The 24,491-nt window shown below is 38.8% G+C and overlaps 2 protein-coding genes across 9 annotated transcripts in view; one reads left to right on the top strand and one right to left on the bottom strand.

Moving 5' to 3' along the window:
* Window positions 1-200: 200 nt before the first annotated feature.
* On the bottom strand, window positions 201-24,444 carry LOC106882886 (tRNA pseudouridine synthase-like 1). Of its 6 annotated transcripts, none has more exons than XM_089357794.1 (9): window positions 24,377-24,444; window positions 18,995-19,154; window positions 15,959-16,022; window positions 12,646-12,758; window positions 10,714-10,794; window positions 8,956-9,117; window positions 7,129-7,354; window positions 3,100-3,265; window positions 201-1,724 (listed from the first exon to the last, which is right to left on the bottom strand). In XM_089357794.1, the coding sequence occupies exons 2-9, from the start codon at window positions 19,039-19,041 to the stop codon at window positions 1,597-1,599; spliced, it is 987 nt and encodes a 328-aa protein (XP_089213920.1). In that variant the 5' UTR covers window positions 19,042-19,154; window positions 24,377-24,444; the 3' UTR covers window positions 201-1,596. The 6 variants fall into 6 exon arrangements, with proteins under 6 accessions (XP_089213920.1, XP_014789182.1, XP_052826722.1 ...); XM_014933696.3 differs by having other exon boundaries at window positions 24,234-24,399; XM_052970762.2 differs by lacking the exon at window positions 24,377-24,444 and adding an exon at window positions 22,858-22,960.
* Window positions 19,442-24,491, top strand: part of LOC106882884 (protein RER1) — a 74,743-nt gene continuing 69,693 nt past the window's right edge. The window contains exon 1 of one of the 3 annotated variants that reach the window (XM_089357796.1): window positions 19,442-19,597. The gene's annotated coding sequence lies outside the window, so the exon portion shown is untranslated. The remainder of the gene's footprint in view (window positions 19,598-24,491) is intronic. The other 2 variants (XM_089357801.1, XM_089357797.1) reach the window with 2 other exon arrangements.

The raw sequence follows: 24,491 nt of genomic DNA, 5'->3' as shown, positions 1-24,491 counted from the left end.
GATTGGTACTTCTGTATGCAACTGTCTATACACAAAATAAATATCCCTTTCCAAAGACAAACAAAATGGTTGTAGCTATATGAACTTGCACTTCATGAGCTGGTACTGAAATTACATTATTCACATGAATATCTTGGTGAAACAAAATAAAAAAATGATTACATTATAAATCTCTGAAAAATAACAACTGACAAATTCACTAGAAAAATAAAATATGTTTATTTAAATACCAAAAAATCTAAATGGTTAGCAAAATCTCCAGCCCCTTCTTACTAAAAACAAAAATTTCTGAAATCATCACTCTCCTAAGATAATCAATTCACTTGAGTATGTAGCTATTAATTAATGAGTTTACCAGCATGAGTAAGAGCGTTTTTACATTAAAAAAAAATTTAATCCATTCTTGAAGGCAACTCATTTCCCTAATGAGAGCAATCAAATTCGCACAAGCCACAAGAGGGAATAATCTGGAATTTGAAGAAACTACAGAGTTACTGAACTTGTTGAAACCTTCTGGCATATTAATAGAACTCATTTACTGAAATATTCTGAAAAATATTCCAAATATTTTGAATACTAGAGACAATAAGTTTCTGGCTGTGTTTATATACACAGTCCCATTGCTCTGAAACTTTTAATGCAACCCTTTTGATACCAACCTAACCAAGATTTCTCTTTGTTTTATGATACAGACATCCAGTTTTAAAGTAATCTAAATTAAAACCTTCCATCAAAATTTCTGTTCCTGGGACCCCAGTTTAATAATCCTTTCTATAGGCACAAGGCCTGAAATTTGAAGGAAGTTGGGTAGTAGATTACATCATTCCCAATGCTTCACTGCTACTTATTTCATCAACCCAGAAAGGTTGAAAGGCAAAGTTGACCTTGGCACAATTAGAACCCAGAACATAAAGATGGACAAAATGCCACTAAGCATCTTGCCCGGCGTGCTAATGGTTCTACCAGCTCTGCCAGTTTAATAATCCTTTCTACTTTCGGCACAAGGCCTGAAATTTTGGGGGAGGGGGTCTAGTCGATTGCATTGACCCCAGTGTTTCACTGGTACTTAATTTATTGACCCCAAAAGGATGAAAGGCAAAGTTGACCATGGCGGAATTTGAACTCAGAACGTAGTAGCAGACAAAATATCATTAAGCATTTTGCCCGACATGCTAACAATTCTGCCAGCTCACCGGGAGAATACCACCCCATGCTGGGAGGCAAGGGGTGGTATTGGCAAACTCAAGGGTTGCCTTGGGTGGCACACATTCTAGATGTGTCACTGGGTGGATAGTTTAGTGAGAGGGGATGTAGAAGATAGGGCAAAATGGAGAAGGACAAAGGACCTCAATGAAGCTAACCCTGGAGAAGGTCATAAGACCCACAAAAAGTTAACCCTTGCTTTAGCAAGGAAAACGGTCTTAAAGTGACAGTTGTTGTTGCTGTTGTGATTGTGTGTTATACAATTCTGTGACAGATTTCCATTTTTTTTTTTTAAATGGAAGCAACATTTTTGTTTAAAAATAACACAAAACACTCCAACAAACAAAAGCAACAACTAAGTATCACTGATAATTTGAAGATAATTTGAAAATATTATATTTTCTCAGAACTGGCATCTAAGTCCTCTTCATCATCATCAGTTGAGTTTAAGTCATCAGCATCTTTATCAGTTGGATTCAAGTCATCAGGCTCTGATTTGGCAGTCGGTGTGTAAATCAGATCTGCAAGAAGAAAAGAATGTGAATAATCATCATCATCATCGTTTAACATCCGTCTTCCATGTTAGCATGGGTGGGACAGTACCACAAGAGCCGGCCAGGCCAAAGCCTGCACCAGTCTTCTGTGACTGTTTTGGCAGGATTTTTACAGCTGGATGCCCTTCCTAACACCAACCACTCAGCAGAGTGGACTAGGTGCTTTTTATGTGGCACAAGCACAGGCAAGGTTAGATTTGGTAAGGTTTTTACAGCTGGATGCCCTTCCTAACACCAACCACTTTACAGTGTGGACTGGGTGCTTTTAAGAGGCAGGGTTACCAAGTACTTGCAAAACATAAACATTTTTTTTAAAAAACTTTTTAAGAGGGGAGGAGACATTGGAGAGGGTGATGACAAAAAGGTTATAGTGAGACAGATACAGGTGTCTTGCTGTAGAGGAAGTACAAGGTTACCCAGCCGGAGAGAGAAAGATCAGGAATGAAGACAGAAACAGGTGTGCTATCACAAAGAAAATAGATGGTTGCCCAACCTGAGGGAAGTGCAGGAGAAAGAGAGAGTGGGAGACAGCAGGATAGAGATGGTGGCAAAATGCTGGGCAATACTCACAAGGAACGGGAATCAGAATATGAGATGGTTGAGGAAAAGAAGAGATATAGATGGTGGCAAGTGCCAGGGCATACTAGCCCCTATCCACACACACACATTTACACACTCTCACATACACACACACATGCGCATCTTCGTTTTGGGATCATCAGTACCTCATTATCTCCCCTTCTTCCTAGCTCTCCTGTTCAACCTTTTTCCAACCGGTCGTCATGATTGACTGCTAAAATCTACAAGTTGTATTTTATTCTCTCTCTGTTTATTTCTTCATGTTCCTTTCTCTTGAAGAGCGTAGGTTCAAAATGTAAAAGACTTTCTCAATTTCCTGAGCGTCAAACTAATACATCTACTTGTTGTTTATACACCTGTCTTTGTCTTTTGTTTTTCTGTATATTTCAACTATATTTATATATATATATATATATATATATCATCATCATCGATTAACGTCCGTTTTCCAAGCTGGCATGGGTTGGACGGTTTGACTGAGGTCTGGAGAGCCAGCGGCTGCACCAGGCTCCAATCTGGTCTGGCAGAGTTTCTACAGCTGGATGCATTTCCTAACGCCAACCACTCCAATATACACACATACATGCAATGTGTTTCCATCAACCAAATCTATCAAGAGGCTTTGATCAGCCAGTATTATAGAAGACTCTCACCCAGGATGCCATGCAGTGGGACAGAACCTGGAACCATGTGCAACTACGTCTGCCGATATAGTGAAACAAGCGAAAGAATAAATTATTTCTTTTCAATGAGGGGACATTACCTTTGGGATCATAATATATATTGGAGAGATAAAGTCCACAAGCGGGTAAACTTTTGATTTTTGTGTCAGTGGCCTTTAAAGAAGGCCTTAGCAATTTCTGCTGGATGTCAGCAACTGTCAGTTCATCCAGTGCCACCTGCACCATGGCACCAACCATTCGACGAATCTGCAAAATATATTTATATATATTTCTTATTTATTTTAGAAAGGAAAAGCCAAATTTTAGTTTACATACAGACACAAGAGACATTCATCAATAACAATAAGAGAAGGGAGGGAGGAAGGGGGTGGAGGGAGGAAGGGAGGGAGGAAGGAAGGAAGGAAGGAAGGAAAGACTGTGTGATTTGAAGCTTGCTCTGCAACCATGTGGCGTCAGATTTTGTCCCACTGTATGGCATTTTGGGCAAAGATCTTTTAATCATAACCATGGGTTGACCAATATTAACAATAAATGAAATTTTGGTAAACAGCAAAAATACAGAAGTTTGTTTTGTGAGTGTGCCACTGCCACTGTCATCATCGTCGTTTTAACATCCACTTTTCCATGCTTGCATGGGTCAGATAGAGTTTATTGAGGCATGTTTTCTACAGACAGCTGCCCTTCTCATCACCAACCCTCACGTGTTTCCAAACAAGGTAATATTTCCCCATGGCCAGAAATGTTTTAGCAGAATATTGGAGATGAACAACAGTCACATGATGTCAAGACAAGGAGACAAAAACAAACAAACACAAACACACACCAGCATCATCATCATCATCTCACATCTTTCCATGTTGGCATGGGTCTGATGATTTGACAGTAGCTGGCAAGCTAGCGAGCTGTGCCAAGCCCTATTGTCTGTTTCGGCATGGTTTCTACAGCCGAATGCCTTTTTTTAATGTCAACCACTTTATAAATGTACTGGATGCTTTGACAAGCTTCTTTCAACCAAATCCATTCACAAGGCTTTGATCATCACAAGGCTATCATAAAGACACTTGCTCAAGGTGCCACACGGTGGAACTGAACCCAAAACATGTGACTGGGAAGATTGTCACTTAGCAGCTGGTGGTTTCAAAGCAGTTGTCCGTATTTATCCTCTTCCTCTTTGATTTTCAAAGAGATACTCATATCAGCCGGACAGCTAACCTCTATGAAGGTACATACTTTTTCTAGTTTTTCCCAAACAACAATATCCAACCTGTTACGTTTACACTTGACAGATGTCTCAATAGGAGTGTTCCACCAGTATTCTTTGTATGTATATGATGGTTGAGGATGAATTAATAGTACAATGTCTATTCTACAGTTTTCCATCTGAATTAGATACTTTCTTTTCCAGGTCTTCTGTAATCTACTTCTGTATTGGGTATTTACCAGCCATCAGTTCCCCCAGCATCTCTTCGATATATATATTATCTTCAACTATTCACATAATAACATCTATGTCACCATTTTTCTCCTTTACACATCTGCCAATGCTTTTGGTGCTCAATCATGGTCATGGATTACTGGCACCTGGACTTAACAGTATATTATCCAACAAACAAATGCTAAGCAACTTCCTGATTGCTATTCAAAAGATGGTCATTCAAGAGATTGACAAAAATCTCACTTGCTCCCTGAGTTGGTCAGCTGCATACTTGACACATCTGACACTCTTCCCAGCTCCTACGGCTACATTAACTTCAACCAATCCTTCCACTCCTAGAACATTAACCATGCTGAAGTGTCCTACCTAGTCATGCTTTACTTGCAGATATCACCTTATATCATCATCATCATCATCATCATCGTTTAACGTCCGCTTTCCATGCTAGCATGGGTTGGACGATTTGACTGAGGACTGGTGAAACCGGATGGCAACACCAGGCTCCAGTCTGATTTGGCAGAGTTTCTACAGCTGGATGCCCTTCCTAACGCCAACCACTCAGAGAGTGTAGTGGGTGCTTTTACATATATATATTCTCATCAGTTTCAGTGAGTGAGTGAAAGTCACAAGCCCAACAGTTTCTTGAATAAACCAAGGATATATATATATATATATTAATAGTAATAGTATGACAACAAAAGAATGAATGAGACCTCGATATTATGTAAATAGAGGAATTTATCTGTAATATAATATGTGACAATTATTTGGTTGCCATAATAAAACTGAGTTTCGGATGTCGGGGCGGAAATCTGCTCTGGCATCTCGTCAGTTATTAAGACAAACAAAAATGCTATGGAAATGACCATATGTATATATATATATATATATTTATATATAAATGAATGCACATGGCTCAGTGGTTAGAGTATCAGGCTCACAATTACGAGGTAGTGAGTTTTCTCGAACCGGGCAGTGTGTTCTGTTCTTGAGCAAGACACTTTATTTCACATTGCACCAGTTCACTAGTCTGTAGAAATGAGTTGCAACATCACTGGTGTAAAGCTGTATTGGCCTTTGCCTTTCCTTTGGATAACATCGGTGGTATGCATGGATGTTTTCCATAAACAACCTTGCCCAAACTTGTGCCTTGAAGGGTAACTTTCTAGAGCAATCTCATGATCGTTCCATGGGTCTGTCTAGGTCAATCCTATGGTCATCATTATCATCATCATAACTAATCAGTTTGGAGATGCAAGAGAAGATATGTGCCCGAAGTGCCATGCTGTGGGACTGAACCTGAAACCACACAGCCACGTCGGCACCTGTTAAACACACATACACATCATCATCCATCATTTTGAATCCAGGTTTTGTCCTCGTTAATGGGGGAGGCCAGATCTACCTAAATGCCATAGCAACCACCCTCAAACCATCTCACCATCTTGCCCAGTTTTGGGCATCCTCCTTTCTCAAGCCAACCTTTCCAATCTCCTCCTCCACCTATCCCCACCACATTTTCCTTGGTTTACCTTGCTTTCACCTCAAACTCTAGCACCCTCTTCAGAACATGTTCTTCATCCCTCCTCAACACATGCCCTAGAAAATCCCATGTTTTACGTGGAAGACTAAAGATAATCCACACCCTTCAAGGTAGTGCTCCAGCAAAAATATAACAGCACCACCTTGAAGGGCTTAGTCAAAAAAAACCCACCCCAGTACTTATATTTTAAAGTCTGGTACTTATTTTATTAGTCTCTTTTACTGAACTGCTAAGTTATGGGGATGCACATAAACCAACATTTGTTGTCAAGCAGTGTGCATGTGTGTGTGGGAAACAACCACAAACACAAAAACATGCTTACACACACACACGACAGGCTTCCACACAGTTTCTGTCTATCGAATTCATTCACATGGCATTGGTCAGCCTGGGGCTACTGTAAAAGACACTTGCCCAAGGTGCCAGACAGTGGAACTGCACCTGGAAACATGTGCTTGCAAAGTGACCTTCTTAATTATAGAATCAAGCCTGTGCCTATTGGTTCCTAAGCAGAGAACCAAACTCCTGCCTCAAAAAAACAGTAAGAATTTTAAAGATATATATATATATATATATATATATATATATACATAAGTCCAGTCTGTAAGGTGGTTGGCCATAAAAACCCAGCTAAAATAGACAGTGAAGCCTGGTGCAGACTTCTGCCTAGCCAGCTTTGGTCAAACCATCCAATCCATGCCAGCGAGATTGTTGCCAGTGCCGATGGACTGGCTCCTGTGCAGGTGACACGTAATACAACATTTCGAGTGTGGCCTTTGCCAGTAAGACATCCGAGTGAGATCGTTGCCAGTGCCCTTGGACTGGCTCTTGTGCGGGTGACACGTAAAATATACCATTTCGAGCGTGGCTGTTACCAGTACCGCCTGACTGGCCTTCGTGCCGGTGGCACGTAAAAGCACCCACTACACTCTCGGAGTGGTTGGCGTTAGGAAGGGCATCCAGCTGTAGAAGCTCTGCCAAATCAGATTGGAGCCTGGTGTAGCCATCTGGTTTCACCAGTCCTCAGTCAAATCGTCCAACCCATGCTAGCATGGAAAGCAGACGTTAAACGTCGATGATGATGATGATGATATCTAAGCGAGAAAACTAAGCTGCATGCTAACAACTTACCTGCCTGAACAAAAAGGACCGGCTTTGAATGTATACCTCCCAAAATTCCAAGCCAGGATTATGTTGCTTTAGAGCAGTCCGACCGAGTTTTACATTGATTGAGACGGTTCTGATGGGTGACTCATTTTTCTCTCGTATTGACTTGATTGTCGAAAAAGCAGTGAAGTCATGAGTTCCAACCATTGCTTCAGCAGCACTCATGAGTTTCCTCATGTCTATGGGTGTCCTATGTGTAAACCACATAAATAAATAGTTATTTCCAAATCAAAATTTTTTTTTATCTAACAAATCGCATTTTAAATTATAACATTTAACTCTTTAGTATTTAATGCTGGCCATATCCAGTTCAAAATATTTTAGCTGTTCTATGTTCAAACTGGCCAGATCTGGCCTCTCACACCTATGCGACAATGTCATTCAAATCATAAACAATCACATTTTCAAAATCTCAAAGCAACAAGACAGTGCATGATTAATTCAAAACACTGAATGAATAAGTATTAAATTCAAAAGAGTAATCTGAATCTTAAAAGGTTAAAATATAAAAACTAGAAAAAAACAAAACAAAAAAAAAAACAAGAAAGATAAAAAAGGAAAAGAAAAATGGTGGGGGGTAAAGCAGTGGAAGATGAAGGGAGAGAGAGCAATGGGCCAAAAACTCCAGAACAAATGGCGTTGCAGCAGAGAATTGTCAGCAACTCATTGCAGCAACCACTCCATCTCACAGAAACCATCATCATTTAACGTCCACTTTTCATGCTAGCATGGGATGGACGATTTGATTGAGGACTGGCGAACCACACAGCTGCACCAGGCTCCAATCTGGTCTGGCAGAGTTTCTACAGCTGGATGCCCTTCCTTAATGCCAACCACTCCGAGAGTGTAGAGGGTGTTTTTACATGCCACCGGCACAAGGGCCAGTCAGGCGGAACTGGCAATGGCCACGCTCAAGTGGTGTTTTTTACGTGCCACCTGCACAAGAGCCAGTCCAGCAGCACTGGCAACGACCTTGCTTGAATGTTTTTCACATGCCAGTAAGTGCTGGTAACGATCACACTCAAATGGTGCTATTTACGTGCCACCGGCACGGAACCCAGACAGCTGCTCTGGCAATAATCACGCTCGGATGTGATCATTGCCATGCTTCCCGAAATTCCCCAACAGTACACCAGATGCCCCCTCCCCAATCATTTTTTTGAAGACTTATTCATTTTACACTTCCTGTGCATAATGCACTGTTTATATAACATATATACAATATGTTCATCATCATCATCATCATTATTAAGAGACAGCGAGTTGGCAGAATCATTACCACGCTGGGTAACAACTGAAAACTGCTTATGAAGAAGGAAAATATTGTTGTTTAGTCTCGAGTTAATCTTAATAGAGCAGATTATGATCAAAGGCATTCCAGCCATGACCATCTTGCCTTTTTAAGAGTTTCCAAGACTACATTATTCAACAAGTCTTTCTTTTCTTATGATAATAAGGTGTAATCTGAAGATGAATGGTCGCTATTTCTAACAAGCACGGAGATGCTCTGGGAATTAGGTGGGTGGTTGTATGAATACCAAGCCTTACAGTTTACTCCACTGGCTACAACTATAAAAAATAACAACCTAATTGTCCTCAAATTACACCCTATTGCCTACAACGGAGAAGGAGAGGTGGAGGATGTGACAAATAAGAATAAGACATACAAGAGAGAGAGAAAGAGTTGATAGTGACACAGACATGAAGGAGACTTGATAGTGAGATACAAGAAAGAGAGAGAGAGAGAGAGAGAGAGAGAGAGAGAGAGTATAAGATCTGAATGTATCTTACCAAATAATGTGTGCATGATTTTTCTCCAAGAGAGTTAATGCAGAGTGACCAGTTTGGGGTGCTATTTCTTTAAAGGGAATAGCAAGACGGTACATGTAGGTACGGTTTTTGATCTGACGTCGGCTATGAAAGTCATCGTTTACTCTGAGGACATTGGTGACCCTAAAATTAAGAATTTTACAATGTGCAAGTTCTTCAGGGAAAGAAAGAAAGAAAGAAAGCAAGAAACTAACAACATCAAGCCCATATTTATTTTATTGATCTCTGGCAAAAGTTTAAATTTACCAAAGTTACTTCCCTTACACAGCGATATTTACACCAATTCATATCGTTTTAACGTCCACTTCTTCAGGCTTGCAGGAGTCAGACAAAGTTTGTTGAAGCAGGTTTTTTAAGGCCATATGCCCTTCGTTTGCCAACTAACACTTGTTTCCGAGCAATATTCTCCCATGGCCAGACATGTTTTTCACGGGTGTTAGAAATTAATAATATTGTTTGTATGATGGTGATGCACCTTTACAACCATCAAGATGTCAAGACATGGTTTTACACACACACATGCCTGTACCAACTGGCGACTTGTAAGTTCAAATGACGACTCCTACTTCATATTTCAAAAGTTAACAATGGGAATGGCATCCAGCTGTAGAGAAAACCCCTTGAGCAATGTAGATATATTGTATTTGCAAAAGCCAAACATGACTATGTGGTAAGAAGCTAGCTTCCCAATCACAGTTTCAGGTTCAGTTCCACTGCATGGTACCTTGGCAAGTGCCTTCGTCTATAACCACAGGTTGACCAGTCTTGTGAGTGGATAAGGTATATGGAAACTGAAAGGTGCATTATATATATATATATATATATGTATCATATATATATTATATTTTTCCAGATGAGAATACTTCTTCCGTTTAAAGTGTTATTCCAAGGTTTTTTTTTATCATACTTTATTTAAGGGATTCTTTCATTTCCGTATGAATATATATAAATAAAAATCATTAATTATTGTAATTAAAATAATAGTATTACGAATTAATTGAATCTATTACTTGTAAAGAACAGTTAAAGCTATCAATTGATCTTATATTGTTGTTTATAACTAAACATGGGGTTAAAAATGTATTGTAGAAGTTAAAGGGTAAAGACCCTCTTCGGACATGAATGACCATGGGACTGCACCTAGAAAGGCACAAGTCCAGGTAAGGTTGTTTATGGAAGACCAGCAATCGCCCATGCATACCAGCCTCCCCTTTCCACGCCACTGATGTTATCCAAAGGAAAGACAAAGGCTGATACAGCTTGGCACCTGTGATGTCGCAACTCATTTCTACAGCTGAGTGAACTGCAGCAACGTGAAATTAAGTGTTTTGTTCAAGAACACAACACTCAGCCCAGTCCAGGAATCAAACTCACTACCTCATGATTGGGAGCCAAACACTCTAACCACTGAGCCATACACCTTCACATGTAGGAGTATAACCAGTTTATTACACATAAATTTTAATAACAAAATTTTATATAGACCCACAAGGGGCATGGGGACTTCAGCCGAGAGCCACTGGTCTAGAATGACATCTGGAATTTTTGGTAATGACAATGAGAATTTATCATACTTAGTGCATTAGTTGCAGAATGTGAAAGGGAATTTAACCCATATGGAACTTGAAACTAGATTTATTTACAGGGAGATTATTTCTCATCCAGAATGCTGGAACATTAGTAGACAGATTTGATGAGGAAAAAAAAAAAAAAACTAACCGTATTGTTTCTTTCTTTTTCCTTAGCCAATAGTTCATTCCATTTTTCAAAAATTCTGGTTCATATTCACAATCTTCATTCCTTTAAAATGAATAGAAACAAAAATATTACACAAAATCAAATTTTTTTTTTAGCAAATAATACTTTAAAAGACAAAAAATATCACCATTCTGAAGCACAATGACAACTACTGTGATGCATCTGCATCATTTACTGGTGGTCATCATCTCTTCTTTTGTGATATATTATATTTAGCATTATTTCATCCAGTATATACCTCCATTTTTAATATGATAGTGTAAGATAGTAATTGCTTTGGACTTGTGATTGTAAGACTGTGCTTTCATTTCCTGGACTGTGTAATGTGTTGTGTTCTTGAGCAAAAATACTTCATTTCACATTGCTCCAGTCCACTCTGTCAAGGGAGGAATATATATGTTAGAGAAACAGGGAAACCGGTCCTATGCACCTTATGGAGTAATGTGGACTAAATCCATTAGTCGCTCTGGACACCTTTGTAACTCTTACCTCCAACTAAATAGCAAACATCATGAAATGCAACCCTGCCCTTCATACTTACCAACATGATGAAGAAACCTTTGTGTCAGGCTGTATCAGATCACTGCTTTTTGATAATTAAGTCTTCCTGTTACCATTGAAGGAATATACAAATGAAACATGGAGCTTGCATGACACATTGCAAGCTCCTCGTAGGAACTGGTAGCAGAGGGGATTCTTTCATTCTCCTTACACGACATCCTAGAGCCATAAAATTCACCCAGTATACTTTGTAATGTGGTTGATAAGAGAAAAAAAGCATACAACCATAGAAAACATGTTAAAATGAAATGTATGAGCAACCTGCATCTAGAATAAAACGATTGAGTGCTGCTGTTTGGATGATGGCAATCTGGCATGGCTGACTGGGCATTCAGCCAGTTTCGGTGGTAATATCTTTTGGTGCTGGAGGCAAACATGCACACATACACACACATGCATGTATGTGTGTTCAGAAATGCACACATAGAGAGAGAGTGGGGGGAAGACTTAATTGAAAACAACTGAGAAAGACTTTCCCTCTCTTCATACACATAAAATAACATTGGTTTCAAATTTTGGCTTAAGGCCAGCAATTTTAGGGGATGGGTAAGTCAATTACATTGATCCCCAGTATTCAACTGGTACTTATTTTATCAACCCTAAAAGGATGAAAGGTAAAGTCGACCTCAGTGGAATTTGAACTCAGAACATAAAGACAGATGAAATGCCACTAAATATTTTGTCCAGTGTGCTAACAACTCTGCCAGCTCACCAGTAATAATGATAATCCTTTCTACTATAGGCACAAGGCCTGAAATTTTGTAGGAGGGGACTAATTGATTACATTGACCCCAGTATTTCACTGGTACTTGATTTATTGACCCCAAAAGGATGGAAGGCAAATTGGACCTCGGTGGAACATGCAGACAGACGAAATGCCACTAAGCATTTATCCCAGCATGCTAACAATTCTGCCAGCTCACAGCCTCATAATAATAATAATAATAACAATTTGGCCATCACTTCATCACCATCTTAAATTAGCTTTCCACACTTATTCAGAGTTATTTTTCTCCAAGAGAGGTTAGAAGACCACAAATTGCTCATTTTAATTTGGCTTTGCTTTTATGGCTGGTTGCCCTTTGCATCATCAATCATCCACGTTACAAATTGTCACTGGGTTCATTTTACCATGGCACCAACAGTAGACACAGTGTAAAAATAAATGTTAGCTAGACTTTGTATCTTATAGCAGTTTCACTAAATCACACGTTCAAATGAACTGTAACGGTGGCACCAAAGATTTTTTTTTTAGTAGCTAGATATATTGGATGGAAGAGATGGGAATGACAATAGTGGCGATACACAATAAGTCAATAATACAGTACTCACTTGCGGAGAAGATCACAATGCATTGTATTCTGAAAGGCATGAACACCTGCATCTGTACGGCTGGAAACAGAAGTCTTCACAACATTTCTAGGATTCAGTGATTTCAAAGAAACCTGAAAATTAAGGACATCTAATTAGCGTTCAGTTAGAAGTCATTAGCAGGTTTGTATACTTAGAAAAAAGGCTAGTTTTATAATAAAGTCTCAGTCATTATTAGTAAATACTAAAAATAATGTATTTACAATTGTACTCTCTTGCACACAGATATATAGCATATACTGAACAGCATTAAAGACACTGACAATAAAATTATTACATATAATATACTCATACACAAAATTAGCTTCAACTCAGTTTCCATTCATCAAATTTCATATATATATATAGAATAAGAATAGGATGGGAAAAGTTCAGAGAGCTTTTACCTTTGTTGGTAATAAAAGGTCTCTCCCTCAGAGTGAAAGGCAGATTGGATGATGCCTGTGTGTGAACAGCAAGCTACATGGCAGTGATGCATGGGCTGTGACTGCAGAAGACATGCGAAGGCTTGACAGAAATGAAGCTAGTATACTTCACTGGATGTGCAATGTCAGTGTGCATGTATGACAGAGTGCAAATGTCTTGAGAGAAAAATTGGGCATAAGAGGTATCAGAGGTGGTATGCAAGAGAGGTATCTGTGCTGGTATGGTTATGTAATGCATATGGATTAGGACAGCCGCGGAAAGAAGTACCAATTTCTAACTGTTGAGAGAACCTATGGAAGAGGTAGATCCAGGAAGACATGGGATGAGATGGTGAAGCATGATCTTCAGATAATGGGTCTCATAGAGGTGATGACAAATAATGGAGAATTTTGGCAATTTGCTGTGCTCGAGAAGACATGTCAAGCAAAATGAAATCATAGTCATGGCCAGCGCCAGGGACATTTTAAAGTCAGTTGTACTGATAACGTGTAAAAGGCACCCGTGCCAGTGATACATAGGAGGTACCTACTATACTCTTGGAGTGGTTGGCATTAGGAAGGGCATCCAGCTGTAGAAACTAAGCCAAATCAGACAAGAGCCTGGTACAGCTCTCTGGCTTACCAGTTCCAGACAAACCATCTAACCCATGCCAGCATGGAAAACGGACACGAAATGATGATGAAGATGGTGATGATATAAAAGATTTTATATCATCACTAGTATACAAACTAGAGATCCAGGTAATCCTAAGGTGAGCTCTAAGTGGAAATCCATAGGCACAGGCAGGGCTGTGTGGTAAGAAGCTTGCTTTCCAACCACATGGTTCTAAGTTCAGTTGAATTAGAGTCAACCTAGCTAAAACCAAAGTCCTAATAAGTAGGAAGGCAGACAAACCACAAACCCCTTCAGGTAGATGGTCCTGCTCGATCTGTAGAAAAGGTGTAGGTAGAAACTCTATAAGATGTACCCAGTGTAAGCTATGGACACATAAGAGGTGTAGCAATATCAAAGGAAGGCTAACTAGGAAGATAGTTTTTGTATGTGGCAGATGCTCAGGAGCAATAAACACAGAAAATGTGCAGAGAACAACTTCTGCCACATACCAGGGAGAAAAACTAGAAGTAGTTGATAGCTTCCGTTATCTAGGTGACCAAGTCAGTAGAGGGGGAGGGTGCGCTGAAAGTGTAGCTGCTACAATAAGAATAGCCTGGGCAAAGTTCAGAGAGCTCTTACCTCTGCTGGTGACAAAGGGCCTCTCGCTCAGAGTAAAAGGCAGACTGTATGACGCATGTGTACGAACAGCCATGCTACATGGTAGTGAAACATGGGCTGTGACTGCTGAGGACATGCGTAAGCTTGCAAGGAATGAAGCCAGTATGCTCCGATGGATGTGCAATGTCAGTGTGCGTACTCGACAGAGTGTAAGTACCTTGAGAGAAAAGTTGGACCTAAGAAGCATCAGATGTGGTGTGCAAGAGAGACAACTGCGCTGGTATGGTCATGTGACAAGAATGGATGAGGATAGCTGTATGAGAAAGTGCTACACCCTAGCGGTTGAGGGAACCTGTGGAAGAGGTAGACCCAGGAAGACCTGGGATGAAGTGGTGAAGCACGACCTTTGAACATTAGGCCTCACCGAGGCAATGACTAGTGACCGAGACCTTTGGAAATATGCTGTCCTTGAGAAGACCCGGCAAGCCAAGTGAGACCTTAACCTGTGGCCTATGCCCACTTATGCGTACCTTTCCTTCATTGAACACTAAACTCTGCTTGCGAAGACCTGTTGAGGCAAGTGAAATCGAAATCAAATTTGATGACTGACATCTGTGCTAGTGGAGTACTAAGAGCACCGTCCGAGCGTGATCATTACCAGAGCAGCTGACTGGCTTCTGTGCCAGTGGCATGTAAAGAGCACCATTCGAGCGTGATTGTTACTAGCATCGCCTCACTGGTACTGGTGGCACATGAAAAAATATATTCGAGTGAGGCCGTTACCAGTGCCACTAGACTGGCTCCAGTGCAGGGGGCACATAAAAAACACCATTTGAGCGTGGCCGTTGCCAGTACAGCCTGACTGGCCCTCGTGCCGGTGGTATGTAAAAGCACCCACTGCACTCTCGGAGTGGTTGGCATTAGGAAGGGCATCCAGCTGAAACTCTGCCAGATCAGACGGCAGCCATCTGGTTCACCAGTCCTCAGTCAAATTGTCCAACTCATGCCAGCATGGAAAGCAGATGTTAAACGATGATGATGATGATGATGATAATGGATCTTGTGTTCAAAGACAATGGGTGAAAACCAAAAACTCCTCAATGAAGGATGTATTAAAATGGCAAAACTTACAGAGTAAGTATATATAAATAGTTGTAAACATAAGTGCTTATCAGTTAAACTGGGAGGAGACCCCTGAAGACAAGGGTCAAAGTGTTGAAGTCCAATCTCAAGATACTGAGCCTTAACGAAGAATATGTCAAATGACTGAGATATGTGTCATACAGCTGTACTCAAGAAGACCTGTCCACCACAGCAAAATTGAAATCGGTGCTGGTACCATGTAAAAAGCACTTGTGCCGGTGTCATGTTAAAAGCATCTAGTACACTCTATAGACTGGTTGGCGTTAGGAAGAGCATCCAGCCATAAAACAGCCAATGGAGCCTGTTGTGACCCTTGGCCATACCAGCTTCAGTCAAACCGTCCAACCCATGCCAGCATGGAAAACAGATGTTAAATTATGATAATAATGATGATGTAATGACACTATGTCTATCAGCAAGAGTTTGAGTGAGTTGGTGAGTAATGATAATACCAGTTCAGTATATATACATATATATATATATAAAACCTTACCTCTAGCTGTTCCTGAATAGTCAAAACTTTTAAGCCCTGATTCAGAAGTTGTTTTTGGATACCACTGTGTAAGTAAAGAGAATAAAATAAAATTTGAATTCTTTAGAAAGATATATTTTTTATAGATAATATACAAGATATACAAGCTTAATTTGACAGTTTGCATAAAAGGGAAAAAAAACACAATATCCTAGCCTGGATAGTAGACTAATCCTTCATTCAGTTTAACACCACCACCTGGCCATGTCTCTAGCCAGAGGAGGTGGTGGTGATGGTGGTGGTTGTGATGATAGTAGCAATGGTAATAGTGGTGGCAGTGGGGTAGTGATGCTGCTGATATTGATGATGATGGCATAGCTATAAAATTGTGCCCACTGACTTTGTTTCCCCATAACTTTCAATAAAATTTCCTCCGATCAGTCTCAGAAGGTCTGAAAATGTCCTGGGTACTACCTTTACCCATTTGATTAAGTGATGGAAAGAAAATAGACACTTGTTACCTTTACTTAACGAACATTAATCTGATCAGTCATCTAACTTCAACCATTTCATTAATCAGTGAGGTGTGTAAGTAAACAAACCTATACCTACATAAAAGAAAGCTCTCTCAAAACCTTACATACAAACAGAACTAACCTCACTGAATGATTAAGCACAAAGAGCTAATGTTGGAAAAGCCTAAATATCATAGATTAGGGATAAAAAGTGCTGAACATGTAAATATATTTTGGTACATGGATGAAAAGCAGGACATTTTCAGGAAGAGAAAGAGATAAAATGGATATATAATATTATACACAAAAGAAATTGAAGACATATTTATATATGTGTATATCTGGCTGTGTAGTTTAAGAAGCTTACTTCACAACCATGTGGTCTCAGGTTCAGTTCTACTGTGTGGCACCTTGGGCAATTGTTTCTACTATAGCCCTGGGCTGATTAAAGCACTATGAGTGGATTTGGTGGATGGAAACTGAAAGAAGCTCATTGTGTCACCACCACTAAGCTAAGATCTAAGCAGATCACTGAGCTCAGCAGTACGCTGCTGATTGAGCTCTGGCAGCTAGCATTCCAGGTACACTAGAGCATTTAAGACCAGTGTTAGGATGATATTAGAAACATGGAGATTTACTGCTTTTTCAGAGTTCTGATGGCAGCATACCAATCAGTAATTAGTCAAGATAGTGGATGATGGGCATTTTCTAAAATCCTTCAATGATTACTAGATACACTGCTTTAGCAAAAGGTTGAAGTGTTCCCCTCTGTGCTCCTCTATCACTGACAGGTCTTTGAACAGAAATGTGCCAACTACTGCCATACAACAATTCCTTGTGCCACATAGTCTTTGTTGCATCATCAGTATCATGTATGCCATACAAGCCTGCATAAATCAGATTTTCCTGAGTTTTTGCAATTCACCAATCACTTTTCAGAATGCAAGGAGTGGATTAAGCCCTGCTCTGAAGACCTTGACCATTTTGGTTTTTTTTACAAGTGAATGTCCAGTGTTTTTCTGTCAGCCTTGTATGTTATTCAGGAATGTGATGGAGCTCTCACCGAATAACTCTTGATAATATTTTGTTTTTCATCCTATGGTTTCTCAGCACTTAAGGTAATGAGTCCTTCTGAAACTTTTAGTTTTGACATCTATTGAAAAACGGAGGATGGGGGTGCAGAGCCAAGTTAACACCTGATTTCTGGTGCTTTTGAGTGTCTAAAAGAGTGCATATATAACCCAACCTCACCTTTGTCAATATAATGTGGCTGTCCAACATTCAGCTTCACCTTATTGCACAGGTAAGCAGAACATCTTTGTAATTTACCTGCATGACCATGAGGAAAGATGTCAATATTTGGATCTGGTAGTTTTTGATGGAAAAGTGTTGGTAACCATAAGGTTATGCACAACAGGTGAGATTGTGGTGTGTTATAATGAGGAGGATGTGTGTAAAGTCTAATGCCATTCCTTTCGTCATGCTGTCTGATCGCTTAATCCTCAGTTTGCTTACTCTTCTATCCTCTTGCATCAAAATTAACCATTACGACGACTAGGGTTGCAAACAAGTGGGAAACAGTCTAGCAATTAGCCCCAAGCAGAGACAAACATATATAAATGCAGTGACAGACATATATATCTGTGTGTGTGTGTGTGTGTGTGTGATTATGATGATGATGGTTTCGCTTATCGTGAACGACAAATGAGAGCAGGGCCGGCGACTGGGGCAGTCGCCCAGGTCGCCACGGAGGGTGTGACAAAGACACCACGACCGTCCGCTTGTACACGCCGAAGTTCAGCTTTCCCGGGGCGCCAGCAACCCTAGGATCGACCCTGAATGAGGGATCAGTAAAATAAAGCGTTAATCATGTTCTATGGTCACTAATGTGTCTCTTAATTTCTGCTGGTGCCTTGCAAACCTTTTGGCAAAAGGAACAAGTTGAGGACTCAGTTTGCTCGAATGCTTATGGATCATTTACTATGTGTTTTTTTTTTTATAGTGAAAGGCAAGGCCTGCTTTGCTTCGTGCCAGAAAACCACTATACACACACACACACACACACACACACACATACATATATAGTCGCAACATTACAAATGGAGTTTTGATTTCATGCGTGTTCTTCGAATTATGAATTTAAAAGTCAAGATGTTATTGTCTCCCTTGATACAAAACACTCAGCAAGGATGTGTGCAACAGATAATTAAAGCGAATAATACTGAGATTAATGTAATAGATAAATGTCCCCTGCCTCTCCTCTCTCTAAATATATATTCTAAATAAACCAGACTCGAGTGATGCTTTTCGCCCATTCGGGAAGATAAAACACCAGTAGAATTTTGTAAAGTAACTTCATTCGACAGTACCCTTGCAAAACACAACCTTGAATCTAGTTATATATACATATATATATATATATACATATATATATATATATATATATATATGATAGTATACAGGATTTATTTAGAATTGAAAGGAAAACTGGTGCGTTGAAAGAGATCTAAGAAATCGATTACGTGAAAATGGTTTTTATTACCTGTAGTTTGTTCCAATATACGATACGAATATTAAAAAGCGTCCCATTTCAAGAGTTATTTTTTTCTTTTCACTTGCTTTCTTGTTTAATTATAATTACACCTAATTGTGTAACGGTTATCGTCTTAAAATGACAGGGAACAACATCATCTCAAGGTAACCTGTATAAAGTAGATTTGAAATTTTTTTACTCTGGAGATTTCTTTACATATTTAAAAAAAAAAATCAAACATTTAGCGTTCGAGGACAATTTTTATAAAAAATTGTTATTTTTTTTTTAATTGATAAATTAATCGTTATTCTCCGATTTTCATGACGAACAAAAAGATAATTTGTTGTTTAATTACAATTGTTTCCAAGTCCGGAACATTTCAATCGCGGGACACATGCTTGTTGACGCATGCGTAGTAACTAGGTTTATTTAAATGATAGCGAGGCTATGCAACGTGGATCACCGGTCACTTCCGTTTACTCTGACCTCCAAGCAAGACCCATCGGCAGCGGCGGCCCGTGTCTTTAGTGATCCTTTCTCACTGCCCCATCCATTGTGACCCTGCCTTTTTTTTGCATTTGCCAGGGACAACTGGATATCTTAATCTGAGGGGTAAGCCTTAAAGCTATTAAATTTTTTTCTTTAATATATATATATATACATACATTATATATGTTATGTAGCGGGACTTCGCTTTAAATGTGTCAAAATCGGTCAGTGAAAGGCCTTTCTGTTCCCCGAAATTAACGGTCATTTTCTCATCTTTTCGTTTTTTCTTTTTCTTAGAAAAAACCTACAACGACAAAACACTTTATTACTCGTTTCGTTGCTAACAAATGACTTAAACGAGACACATTCTCAAGAAACAGGGAGGAGGTGTAACAAACAAAAAAGAAGTTGAATACCTCAGCATATTTCTTCTGTTTGCTGTACTTTTATAAAAAGTTTGTAGTTAAGAACGTCTACTTATCAATTCATGTTTCTATCACAGTCATCATCAATATCATTATTGTTATTAGTATCAATATTATTCGTTATCGTTTTATATCTCGGCGAGGCTGTTTTCTAGGTGATGAAAGAAAATCAACGAATTTGATTTCAGAAATGTGTCTGTCTATATACCATTTGTTTCTCCTCACCCAACGTAGCGCCTACTTCCTTTTTCATTTTTATTGATTCTTTGCAGAGAAAAGGGTTTAGTCGATTAAATCGTAAAATGAGTATTTATGTATCTTGATCCCGGAACACCTAGAGACGAAGCTGACTCTGCGAATGATATTTGAACTTAAAGCATTGAAGTACAGAAAACGTAGCATAATTATATATGTATTCTATACAAAAGCAACCTTGTTCGACTTTTCATTTAGTGTTCAAGTTATTGGATGAATTCAGAGGATATAGACAAAATATTTAGTCATGCAGTAACGAACAGTTGATCACGTTTTATCTTATTTCCTCATTTTCATGACAGTCCAGTGGAATGCCAAGACTGTTGAGCGTCGAAACAAAATACTTGTTTCCTCTTCGTCTCTCACCGAGGTCAACTTCAACTTCGTTATTCATCCTTTCGAGGTCGATAAAAACGAAATGACAGTCAAATACGAGGGTCGATTTAATATTCCTTTTATAAATTGTATACGAGAATGGAATGAGTTGGCTCTCGGGTGAAAAAAATTGTGATTTCTTTTTTTTTTTTTTCCCGTCTACACTTGCATTAGATAAAGTTACATATACGTAGGTAAGAAATATCCTTACGAAGTACAACTAATTTGTAGTCTACATAGCATTTTGGTCGAGCAAAATAAATAATAATGAACTAGATTATGTTGCCTTTGTGAATGAAGCCTTCTGTCTACTACTAGTGTGCTTGTGAAAGCAGCTACTTGCATAGCCTTCTTTTGGGAAATATCTATGGTTACGTTATTCCTTGAGTTTTTCCTTTTTAAGATGTGAGAGTAGAATCTGTCTACAAACGTCGAATATGTCGTTTAAATATGCAAGCTGGGTATGTTTGTACTGCTCGCATACACGTATATTCATTCAGACGCGTGTGTGTGTGGCGTAAAACTTGATTTCCGTGAAAAGTGTGTGTGTATACACACACACACACACACACACACGTACTTTACAGGGTACGCCACTATTAATCTTATCGATGTATTTTTCACCGAAATGTTCATAAAATTATGGATTATTTGGGGGTTACGTGTATATGTAAATAGAATACGTGGCGGGTACGTGGCATTCGTTTTTTCAGTTATTGATGCCGGCCTATCCCCACCGCCACATCAGCCTATGAAAAGAGGGTAATTTCTGAAGCAGACAATTTTATTATTTTCAAGTTCCATAAAGAAAAAAAAGTATGTACACTGGAGACGATGTAATCGATTAGACCAATCTCCCAAAATTTCAAGCCTTGTGCATATAATAGGAAGGATTATTTATTATTATTTACTCTTGTTATTGAGGTGACGTGCTAGCAGGATCGATAGCACGCCGGACAAAATGCTGAGTGACACTTGTCTCTGCTTTACGTTCTGAATTCAAATTCTGCTGAGATCGATTTTGCCCTTACATCCTTTCGAAATCGATGAAATAATTACCAGTTGAATACTAGAGTCGATGTAATCGACTAGTCCCCTCCCCTATAAATTTCAGGCTTTGCACCCCACAAAATAGTTTTTTTTTTTTTTTTCTGTATTTCATTGACATTATAATGTACAGTATAGTGAAAGATGTGTGATTCGGATTTGGAGCTCCCCTCCACTCGATTCCCTTTTCTATATCTATTCCTTGATGTCATCACACTTTATTCATTGACTGTGGTAATGTGAATAATGGTTGTTAAGCCACAAGTCAACTCTGATAAATGAAGCAGGCCAAACAATCAAAGACTTTGTAGCTGTAACCATCCTGGTCCACTGTCACTCTCTCTCTCCCCCTCACACACATACATCTTTCTCTCTCTCTCTCTCTCTCTCTCTCTTACACACACATGTACACACACAACACACGTTCCTGTCATTTTCTTTCTCTTTCACTTTATGCTGACATCAAACGAAATGTACATTTCCAGTCACAAAAACAAATAACATTTTTTTTACGGAATTTACCGAACGCTGTACTTTAACAGCTGATAGATCATTAACAATTCTTCGACTCAAAACGAAAGATCGCCAGACAATCTGATATGTGCCTGAAGGGCATGTTCGGCCAAACGTAATAAATTAGCAAAATACTCTCTCTATAATGCATCTGTTTATTATATAAATATTTCTCTCGTTCTGAACGCTCACCAGTCTCTCTTATCAGCTATCACGTCAGGGAACCAGTACGGATCGCTCGAACTGCTAGAAATAATTACCTAAACGGATCTTCATATCACACTACGCCATCTAAGTAATAAAAAAAACAAAAAAACGTTGCTTAATGTGCTTCTTAGTTTCCCTGCACGTAAGAAGAAAACAAAACGAGCTGCTTACAGCCGGAACGCCCTAAATTGTAAGATCTGCTCGATTTTCAACAACGAACTATTGTAGTGAGAGGAAAGTTTTTGCTAAACAAGCTTTTTTTCTTTCGCATCTTCTCTGAATCAGTACATTTTATTTCCTGCCAGGCTTCCTTATCATTCTCTCTCTTACTGCTTTATATTTATTTATTTGACACCGGGAAGTTTGTGATATCCAGTGCTCAGTACTAATAACTTCTGCGTTAGAAATTTTAGCTCAGTCTCTCTCTTTCTCTCTCTCTCGACCCACTTTATTGTTTTAAAAAGAGAACACGTAGGATATTCTAATCCACAGTGCTCTAAAAAAGTGACGACCCTACTTACTGAATCATTGCTGGTTAACCCAAGTTAAAACAGTACTCACTTGTCATTGTTTCCAATTTTTTCATGTTATCAGTTGCTATTATGCATATAGTGTACGGTCTACTTGGATGTTTATTATAGTGACTTACACTCAGGTATTCACACTGCAGTATGATAAAATAATTTTACTATAGAATTTAATAATTATCTTAAAGTGTATACAGGTGTTAAATAATTGGTAAAATATAAGTCCGATATCCTCGTTTTTTGAACTTAACACTTTTGTGAGATCAGGTAAAGTGATCTATTTTTTATGTAATTGGGTCAGATTAGGGGAAGGGAGTCCTTGTAATTTGCGCGCAACAGGACTGTTGATTATATTATAAATACTTGCCACGTTCGAGATTAACTTAAATCATTAAACACCCTTATATGTAGAGGTTTGCATTGTAAGACTATATACAATATTATTAGTAGGACAAATAGGGATGGATATTATTCGACTGTTCCCTCCTTCAAAAGTTGTGACCTTTGTGTCGAAGTCACAAATCTGGATGTATGCAACAGAGCAACAGGTCAAGCACCCGGCAAGTAAAGCCCGAGAGACGGTTTCAATCCCCAGCCAAAGCCGTTTCAGCATTTGCGCATGTTGTTTTTTGATCGGTGTAAATACTATGGACGTCTCTCTTTAAAACAATAGTTCTCTTGTCAAAGAGAAACTACACAATTTGGTAAAACGATGAACTATGGACATTATAGAATTTAAGGCTGGCCTTAAACATGTCACGTCCTCTCTCTCTCTCTCGCCTTTTAATTATGAACAAGGGTCGTAATAATTTCTACATGAACTACTTTTGTTTGAACAGTAAGGCTTGCCCTGGTTGCACATTTCACTAGTTTTCATTCCCACTTTATCATCGATGTAAAGTAACTTACATGATGCAATAGCTCGCAAATACTAGTGCCGTTGTATAAGCATTGACCCTACCCTTCCAACAGGTCTTTAACCGGAGATCACTGGCATTTCAAGTCCCCACATATATTATCATCACTTCACCATGTAGCCAGTACATGGTTATAGAAATGACATTACGTTCCTGTGGCAAAGCTGATCACAGTGAAACTTTTTTTAAATCTTTTATCACCTCCATTTATTGATTGAAAATAACAAAAGTATACTTTGTTTGTAGTAAGTTTTTTTTCAAGTTTAATCTATTTGTTTTTTAGCTGTTAAATTCAAAAACAAAAATTCGAAGACACCCACTCAAAAAATGTTTATATTTATCAGACTACAATAAAAAAAAAAAGACGTAGTTAATTATTAAGTCCTATAGGGCGTAAGTACACAATGAAAAAAAAAAAAAAAAATACACTTGTCCTAGTCTGTCAGTTACTTTTTTTTTTTTTTAAGATTTCATTTAATAAACTGGATCTCACCTACTTCACTTCTTCCAAAACTCGGCCCATGTTTTCTTGCGGTCCGAAACCATTACAGTTACATGGATAAAATACGCTTAGCGGAACTTTAAAAAATAAAAATTATGGTTCCTTTCAATTCCTTTCCTAGAAAAACCTCCTACCTTATGCTTCCTGGTTTCAAAATGTTCAGTAAACAAATGTTTACTGAGATTTCTTGAATTCATTTTCTGTTTTAGAATAGTTTCGTTTCGTTTCTGATTTTATATACTATTACTC

This window comes from Octopus bimaculoides, chromosome 9 (genome assembly GCF_046866305.1).
Source record: "Octopus bimaculoides isolate indiv1 chromosome 9, ASM4686630v1, whole genome shotgun sequence".
NCBI lineage: Eukaryota > Metazoa > Mollusca > Cephalopoda > Octopoda > Octopodidae > Octopus > Octopus bimaculoides.
This window is presented reverse-complemented; position numbering and strand designations above follow the sequence as displayed.

Coding starts and splice junctions, on each gene's coding strand:
- LOC106882886 (XM_089357794.1), bottom strand. CDS start 19,041: ATGGGACGCTTTTTAATATTCGTATCGTATATTGGAACAAACTACAG. Junction 12,759..15,958: donor CTATTCAGGAACAGCTAGAG/GTAAGGTTTTAT, acceptor CTTAATTTTCAG/GTTTCTTTGAAATCACTGAA. Junction 3,266..7,128: donor GGTCCTTTTTGTTCAGGCAG/GTAAGTTGTTAG, acceptor TATATTTTGCAG/ATTCGTCGAATGGTTGGTGC.